We start from the raw sequence: 9,099 nt of genomic DNA on the forward strand, positions 1-9,099 counted from the left end.
TTCTGCTTACTTTAAATTAAAAATAAAAAATAAAAAATGGCTAATGGTTTATTTTTATTTTCCAGAGACAAACTACAAGTTGTAAAAAATAGACACTGCTTTCAGGTGTAAAAGTAGAGTAAATGATTTCGCACTTACATACGTGAAATGAAAACAGTATAAACTTCACATATGTGAAAAATAAACAGTGGATGTTATTAGGCAAAAAAATTTTTTGTCAAGAGCTGGTAAACAAGATGTTCAACATATTACCATTTTGAAGTAACCAAAGTCACTGACATTTAATTTCACAGTAAGCTGATATCTCTGATCTCTCAGGGCCGCTGTAGTTTTGGACTTGTGCAAGTCCATTAATGTCCCAGGTGCAAATGGAAAAGACACTGGACAGGTGATTTTCACTGAGAGAAGATCTGTGTCTGGATTTGTTGAACTTCATCCCTGAGAAAGAGAACCAATGTCTTCTGAGCATGTGTCCTTATGTGTTAAAATGATCTCCTCTTTGAGATAATAAAAACTAGCAGTGATACTGACCTGAAGTGCTCAAAACCGAATGAAAAGTGCAACAAACTGTGTGATTCACTGCTCTTGCCCTGGTGAAGTTAACTATGCAAACTGCAAAATCAGCAGTATGGTTCATTTTTAGCACATCACCTGCCACAGTATAAATCGATGGAAAAATATGAATTTCACTTCTGGGTTAATTTTACTCACTTTCACAATTTCACTGCTGTAAATGTCTGACATGTCTTGATGGATAAATATATTAGGATTTTATATATGCAATGGGGACTTCAATAACAATGGTGCCACCCCCTAGAGAAACTAACACATGTCACTCTCTTTTTGTAGCTTTTAAGGGTGCCGATATTACGCTGCTGCAGCATTAAACTGTGCATTCTGCCAGGCTACATAATGTCTGGGAGTTTATGCACCACTCACTGTAGAATTAAGCAAAACTTGCCAATTATCTTATTGTAGTGTTAAGCTAACACTTACTTATGTACACTTCTTGGCCACTTGATTATTTACACCTTCCTAGTAAAAGATTGAGCCTTCTTTTCCATTTAAAGCTACATAAATCTTTTATGCCATATACGCTGAACAAGGAGCTGATCTTGTTTTGGTGAGCCCCTGCATTTTAGTTGTAATGAGTGTTTTTTGAGTTACCAGGTGTTTTCACCCAGAAAACTGCCACTCAATTTTTTAAATTCTCCATAAACCATAGAAATGTGCAAAAAATAACAGTAAATTAGTAGTTTCTGAAATACTAAAATCAGCTCATCTGGCACCAACAACCACGTTGCATTCAAAGTCACTTAAATTATCTTTGTTCTCCATTCTAATGCTCAGTTTGAATTTGAGGAAGTTGTCTTTGCCATGTCTACTTGCCTACATGTTTTGAGTTGCTGTTGTGCCATTTATTGATTACATATTTGCATTAGAGAGCAGTTGACCAGGTATACAGAATAAAGTGGCCAGGGAATGTGTATACTTGTATTTCCTTAATAAGGATTAGTGCAGAGTTTGCATGTTTCGGTTTCTTTCACTTCCCCAGTTGTTTTGTCACATTACTGTCTCCCTCAATCACTTCCATTGTGTTTTGTGAGCTTTTGTTTTAATTTTTATTTTGCTATTTTAGTTGTATGTGTGTTTGTTTTGTTTTTTTATTCACCTTCTGTCACAGAGTTTTTCTATTTGCTGGCATTGTACAAAATAGACGATATTTCTCTCACAGAAGAAATGCAAAAAAAAAAATAAAAGAACTGAAAAAGTGCTGATGAAGTAACTAAACTACAAGCAAAATAGCAACAGGACTTGCTATAAAGTTAAAAGTTTACTGTTGTTTTTGGATTAAATTGTGATAAAAATGTTGGCATATTTGCTGTGCCTATTTTACATTTTCATTGCCTAACTGTTACATCTACTCCTACCGTACCAGTTTTAAAAGAAACTAAAAAAAATTAACATCGTGCAGAATTAAGTTCAGCTTGTTTCACAACACTCCGAGTTTCTCACGTGGCCTCTTGGGGGAAATTCTACACGTAACCAAATCTCGTGTTTGGCACGTAAAAACGCGATAGCCAGCCCCGAGACTGCTGGATCTTTCTAGATGCAGACCTGGGGGTGGAGCTAGAGTCTCACACACGGAGACTGTGTAGTGTAGATTGTAGAGTATCTGTCAACAATAGATTAAATTTCAAAAATGAGCGATAACGACAAAGGCCGGGTACGTATACATTTTATTACCGTTTGTAATGCATTAAACATTTCAAATCATTGGGTTTGACAGGGTAACTGAAATTGTAACGGTAACAACCTTATTCATATTTTGTTGGCTAGTAGTACCCAGCTTACCTTGTTGGCACAACTCTTTGGTCGAAAGCTGGGTTTTAGAAAGAAAATAAATTGCACAAATTTAAACAATAAAAGGCGACTTTATGCGCAACGGATGCGAGTTTTTAGTTCATCTTTAGCTACCTGGCTAAGACTAGCTTATAGATGAAAGCTAGGCCTGGTGCTTTTTTGTTTACGAGCCGGGGTTTGCACTGAAAACACTGCAATGTCGGCAAACATTTTTATAACGTTTTTAAATTGTTAAAACTCAGTAATTTTCTTCGTCTGATTTGTCTGATTATTGTGCGTAGAAACCAAAATAAATATTTCATGTCGTCGCGGATTCAGTGGAAGACATTTGCCTAACGAACTGTTATATTTTCGCTGTTTTGTTGATGTTGTTTTTTGTTCGTTTGTTTGTTTTTGTTTTGTTTCCCCCCCTGTTCCCCGGATTGAATTATATCATGTTACGTCTGCTGGTTATTAATCTTTGAATGTCATTGTGGGTTTCCTTAGTTCTTAGGCACAACAACAATTTAAAACAAAACTAACGACCTCAAGATTTGACCTTATAAAAAAAAAAATAATCATTTTTATTAACTCATGCAGCTCTCCCACACCATCTTAAAACTGTTAAAGCTGATACGCCACAAGCACCAGCATTATGGATAAGTTTGATTAATACTTGCTGGGCTGACTGACCTGTGTGCAGTAATATCCTTCCTGTAGTGAACTGTTTAATATCCCCTCACCTTGCACAGCTCCTGAATGCTTCTGTCTGTTTAATGGGCGTGTGATATGCCCTGTGTTCCCATGTGGGAGGGTAAATGGCAGATTAAGAAAAAAGAAATGAAGAATTTATTTTCTGCATGTAAACCCATATTTTGAACTGGTTTGTATTAGTTCCTGCAAGGTGCTGGGTGCTTGTTGCTTAACTAACAAGTTTTGTTTTTTTAGTTTTTTTGCCTCTTATTGGATTCCTTTTCTTTTGCTAATATTTAATCTTTAAGGTTTTCAATATATTATGTAATCGTAACAGATAGCAACAGTTTTCTGTCTTTGCATTTCCAGAACAGGTTTTAAGGGCTGCTCAAATGAGTGACTGCTACATCTTGAGGTCGTTGGAGCAAATTTTACACTTTATTTTGGAGTTATCCACTTAAAAAAATGGAGACAGTGTTGGTAGTTTTAATCTTGATTATAAAATATTCACAGTCAGTGGTTTGATGAACACTATGGTGACTTAAAGGCCATTTGTCAGAAATTATGTAAGAAGGGTTCATTTGGGAAAATATATTGTTAAAGGAAGGCAAAGGGAATCACAAGAAGTTACCTTCACATCCTTACCCTTCAGTTTTAGTTGTAATTTTTAAAAAATGATCACCCCCGGTTTTACCTCTCAATTATTCCAAATTGTTTTTGAGGAAGTTCTTAGGAAAAGTGGCCAGAAAAACACAAAAGTGAAAGCAAAACCACTGAGCGTGAATGTTAATAAAAACACTGACCGTATGTATAATGTGGTCTTTAATAGGGCTGGGCGATATGACCCAAAATTCATATCTCGATATTTTTTAGCTGGATGGCGATATAAGATATATATCTCGATTTTTCTTTTTAAAGCCATAAGTTAAGAACAAAAAGAGAGTTCTTAGTCACACGGGCACTTTTATTTACATACAGCGTAGATATTACTCAAAGATAAATTATCAGCATATATTAAATAATCATGGTCCATAAATAAAAGAAAATAATGTTGTTTTTGTGCATAACAAAAAGCTCACAATTGTGCAGTCAAAATGTAAACTAAAAGACGCTGAGCATAATAACAAAGAGACAGATTTCACAGCTGCTCCACGTCTCTGAACAGGTGCCATTTGTGGTCCTTATACACACACTGTACGTATCACTCCGCGAGGCTCCTCCTCTGTAGCCGTAATTCTCCGACAATCCATCAAGCGGTGCAGCTCCTTAGCTTAGCAAAGTCATATTAAAACATTTTTTGACAGATTGCTGAGCGCTGTGTACCACATAAAATCGGTTCGCGGTCAGTAAGCACAACCAGAATTCATACATAAGGCGCACTGTCGATTTTTGAGAAAAGGAAAGGATTTTAGGCCGTGCAGCCCCTCTGGGCTGCATGTCGTTAGCGTGGTTAGCTCGCTAACACGTTGACGCCATCCAGCCCCACGCACGGTAACTCGCTAACGGAGATTTTCCGCTTTCATCTTGTCATTGCCTGCAGGTGAAGCTATGGGGGAGGCGGAGTTGTGTTCAGTGCAGGAGAGGCGAGGCCGAGTAACGTTGCGTAGAGACAAAAGTGGACGAAAGAGAGGCAAACCTGCGGCTCCACAAGTATAATTATAACGTAACATAGACTATATCGATATAAACGATATTGTCACATCTTATATCTCGTATGAAAATATATCGATATTTTTAAAAAACTCGATATATCGCCCAGCCCTAGTCTTTAACATTCCCATTAATGTCATTAGCTCGTACTACTACTACTACTACTACTACTAATAATAATAATAATACCACATTAAACGTTGAATGAGCGTGCAGTTTTAATTGCAGTCATATATTCTTCATCCTTTTCTTTTTCATAAAGGTTAAGGTTGGACGAAGAAAATACGGAAGAAGTCCACTTTATTTTCAATAATATGAAGCTCAGATGTGTGAAGCTGAATTGTTGAATGCATGCTAAAACATGAGGAGGGAAGAAGTATGGGCAGTGTGTGAGAGATGGGGAAGTAAGAAGAAGTAAGACAATTGAAGAAAGAAGAATAATGTCAAGTAATGAAGTTACAGAAATGAAGTTAAGGAAGTAATCTGGATAAGGTCACTGCGCTAAGTAAATTTCTGGTCTGTTTGTCAAATGCGTGCATGTTCTTCTTATTCAATACACACACATTAGTTTAAATCATTGCAATTTTATCTCACAACTGACCATTTTCTTTTTTTCCCCACTATTTAACAACTTATTAATGTAAACATATTGATGTCATATTATCCATGACTACACAGCACTCCTATTTCACAACCCTAAATTCCTGTACTTTTCACAGGATAGTCTTAATTTTTAAATACACAGTAATATTTTGGCAAATGTATGTGTTGATCACTTCATTGGTGCTGATAAAAAAATGTGTGTGGTTCGTTCAGGAGTCTCGCTCTGCATCCAGGAGCGTGAGCCCACGGGGCTCTGGGAAGTCGGGGAGCCAGTCCCCAGCTCAATCCCCTGCCCACTCAAAAGGAGGCTCCCACTGCTCCCGCTCCAAATCTCGGTCAAGGTCAAAATCTTGGTGAGTAATACACTGGCATAAAATTCTCTACTATCGATAAACAGACTCAATATGGCCACTTTCATGTTATACCCACCCTGTTCAGGGCTTCACGGCAAGAGAATCCTGGGTTCAAACCCAGATAGGGGACTTCTCTGTGGAGCTGACTTCTTCCGTTTCTCTGGCCATTGACAAATCTTGCAAAAGTTCAAGAGTTTCACTTCCAAGTTGTTGAAAAAAAACCCAAACAAACAAACAAAAAAAAGACATTTACATCTGCATTGTCTGCCAATTTCTGCGTCATGTGTGAATGAGTGTCCTGGTCACTGTGCTACAAACGCAGTGACAATGTCAGTAGATCGGACCATGCAAGTAAAATTTACACTTTCAGTGCAAATTTTCAGTGGGGAATTAAGTGTTGCAGCTCTTGATGGTTGACAACAAACACTATTCAGTTAAACTATATGTTCATATTTCATTGAGGCACAACGCAGCTTAACGGTTCAGTCTCAGATGTTACGTAGTTGAGGTGAGAGCCTGTCTCTATCTCTCACTCTCAATCTCTGTGACAGGAAGTTGTTACCAAGCGAAAGAGGCACGAGCCGGCGGGTTTTGCAGTACTTTGATCTTAGAAAACAGAAGGTTTGTGTGTTGGCTACGTCACAGGAAACTGGCATTTAACTAGCATCGCTAGGTTTAGCCACACGCTGCAAATTAATCTGACATTGTGCGTGTTTTACATGATGCAAAGTGCCACACATTTCATCAACATTTAAATATGATGTGGTTATAGAAGACTGTGAGTAATGGTTTTAAATAGATCTTAAATACATACACAGTATTTCTGTGTGCAGTGTTTCATCCATTAGACTGTGTGCACTTCTACCTGTTTTCTGACTGTTTTATTACTTTTAGGCTATTAAAAAATATTTCACCTGTTCATCTCTTTAATATTATTACTCCTATTGGTGGTCCCAAGCCTGGATAAATAGGAGGGCTGTGTTAAAGCAAACATGCAGATCAATCCACACTGTGGCAGCCCCTTGGAAAATAAGGGAGCAGCTTAAAATACCTCCAATAAGACATTTGACTTGTGCATTCTGTTTCCCCATTCACAGGAGAGAGACTTTTTACTCTGTTTGTAAGGTGCAGGGGCAGCGCTGTCATTCAGCAATACAGCACCAGGTGTATTTTTGACAGAAACACTTTAAGTTGCACAGAAATCCAAAGTAAATTGTTGTTTTTCAAAAGTTTGCGACAATGTCAATAAAGCCTTGTTGGAAATTTGACGTCACAGAGGGTTTAGTGTTAGAGATTGTGACAGTGGTAAGTGGGGTTACTTTTCACTAGAGTCTGGGATGTTTTGGCAGTTATTTTAAATATTTCATGCTTTTTTTTTTTGCTTTTTTTTTTTAGTCCATGCTATAATTTTCATAAAGACAAATGTAAATTTGTGGAATTACATGAAAATTGCCAGAGAACGTATGAATATGGGTTGTTTGTTTCTCTCGCTCTCTATAGGTCACATTCCCACCGCTCACGGAGACACTACAGCCGATCCCGCTCCCGATCACGGTCCTATCATCACCGATCTCACAGTAGGTCCTACAGCGGAGAGCGTCGGCGCAGAAGCCACAGCCATTCACCCATGTCCAATCGTCGGAGGCACATTGGCAACCGTGTATGTGCTTAGCAATGTGTGATATCTAAAAACAGAGGATGTATTGGTTTAATGAATGATTTTAATGAGAAAATGATCACATCCAAATCTTGAAACCTTTCAAATTTGCAGGCTAATCCAGATCCGAATTGCTGCCTGGGAGTCTTTGGCCTGAGCTTGTACACCACAGAGAGGGATCTGAGGGACGTCTTCTCCAAATACGGCCCCCTGGAGGATGTTTCCATTGTGTATGACCAGCAATCGAGGCGCTCCAGGGGCTTTGCTTTTGTGTATTTCGAGAACACAGATGATGCCAAAGAGGTACAAGAACAATAATAAATAAACCCGCCTGCCACACCTATACTTAAAATATCCTCTAGGACTGCAAGTGTAATTTATGTTCACTTTCAGGCGAAGGAGCGAGCCAATGGCATGGAGCTGGACGGGCGTACAATCAGGGTGGACTTCTCCATCACAAAAAGACCTCACACCCCAACACCTGGAATTTACATGGGCCGGCCCACATAGTAAGCAATCTCTTTGTGTGGAATAATTAAATATGTTTTTAAACAAAGACACAGTGAAAATGCTTGTAATATAAGACAGCTCTAACTTATGGACACATCAAAGCATCTGAAATAAAATTCTTAGTGTTATTAAACCTGAAAAGTAGTGTTTTTATTCAACATTTAATCAGTCAACAGTAAAGGGAAAAAAAGAAAATAGAAACAGGCTCTTACAAAATTAGTCCCTGTGTCATAAGTTGTATCCAGTTGAACCTAAAATGAACGCAGAGATTTTAATGGTAAAAATGACACAACTAACCTCTTCAAAGGCTTTCTCCAACCTCTTGGCGAGTGGTTGCTACGGTCTCAGTCACATAGCCCTAGAGTCTAGTCAGTGACCCCCTGATAACCACAGGTAACTAGAGAACAGTGTAAGCAAGTAGGTTCTGGCAGTTGCTAGGTGAAATTTGTGAAAAAGAGGTATATAATGCTGCACCAAAAACCTTCTTTTAAATCTTTTTAATTGGAGGTGAGAATGTAACAGTAAAATAATGCAAAAGTACGCTTTGTGTAGCGTGAAAAATCTTATATTACTGCTTTTGTGTAGCGGAGGAGGCGGCCCAAGCGGTCCCCGACGCTATTCACGTGACTACGACCGTGGTTACGACCGTGGATACGACCGTGGATATGACCGAGGTGGATACGACCGCTATGATGACAGGGACTACTACAGATCATACAGGTGACTGTTAAAGGATATCAGCGGTTACTTTATTCTCATCGTGTCGTATTTGGGTTTGCTGTTCTTTATTTTATCCCCCTGACACTGACAAAAATGATAAATGGTCTTTGTTCCTCTAGAAGGCGATCTCCTTCACCTTACTACAGAGGCGCTTACAGGTCTCGATCGAGGTCACGGTCTTATTCTCCCCGTAAGTCATTTCAATAAAGTATCAGAAGTTTTTATTGAAGAATCCAGCATGTTGTATTGTGTCATTTAATTACCCTGTTTTGTTTCACAGGTCGATATTGAAGGCTTCTGTCCCCTTATCTTCCCAAACGTGCAGAATTTTTTTGTTTGTTTTTTTTGTGGGGGGTTGTTACGTTTTGTAAAGACAGATATGATTGACTTCAGAGTACATCTTTCTTACTGTAATCATCAAACATCTTTTTGCTTAAAATACAAAAGTATAGTAAATTTATGAAGCGGTGCATTCATGTTTTGAACGCCTGTTGTAAATGTTATACTCATGTCAGATTTTTGTTGTATAGTGGAGCAGATTAAAAAGCAGATCTGTTTTTCCCACCTTGA

General features: G+C 38.3%; 1 protein-coding gene across 3 annotated transcripts; it reads left to right on the forward strand.

Moving 5' to 3' along the window:
* Nucleotides 1-2,061: 2,061 nt before the first annotated feature.
* Nucleotides 2,062-9,099, forward strand: tra2b (transformer 2 beta homolog). Of its 3 annotated transcripts, none has more exons than XM_026145342.1 (8): nt 2,062-2,227; nt 4,949-5,642; nt 7,143-7,302; nt 7,414-7,602; nt 7,693-7,808; nt 8,395-8,529; nt 8,649-8,719; nt 8,810-9,099. In XM_026145342.1, the coding sequence occupies exons 2-8, from the start codon at nt 5,353-5,355 to the stop codon at nt 8,818-8,820; spliced, it is 972 nt and encodes a 323-aa protein (XP_026001127.1). In that variant the 5' UTR covers nt 2,062-2,227; nt 4,949-5,352; the 3' UTR covers nt 8,821-9,099. The 3 variants fall into 3 exon arrangements, with proteins under 3 accessions (XP_026001127.1, XP_026001128.1, XP_026001130.1); XM_026145343.1 differs by having other exon boundaries at nt 2,063-2,227; nt 8,652-8,719; XM_026145345.1 differs by having other exon boundaries at nt 2,064-2,227; nt 5,503-5,642.

The sequence above is a fragment of the Astatotilapia calliptera genome, chromosome 16 (genome assembly GCF_900246225.1).
Source record: "Astatotilapia calliptera chromosome 16, fAstCal1.2, whole genome shotgun sequence".
In the NCBI taxonomy this organism is placed as follows: domain Eukaryota; kingdom Metazoa; phylum Chordata; class Actinopteri; order Cichliformes; family Cichlidae; genus Astatotilapia; species Astatotilapia calliptera.

Excerpts from the sequence above, each read along its gene's own strand:
- tra2b (XM_026145342.1), top strand. The coding sequence starts at position 5,353 with ATGACTACACAGCACTCCTATTTCACAACCCTAAATTCCTGTACTTTT. Across the intron at positions 5,643-7,142 it reads CGGTCAAGGTCAAAATCTTG|GTCACATTCCCACCGCTCAC; the intron begins GTGAGTAATACA and ends CGCTCTCTATAG. Across the intron at positions 8,530-8,648 it reads GACTACTACAGATCATACAG|AAGGCGATCTCCTTCACCTT; the intron begins GTGACTGTTAAA and ends TTGTTCCTCTAG.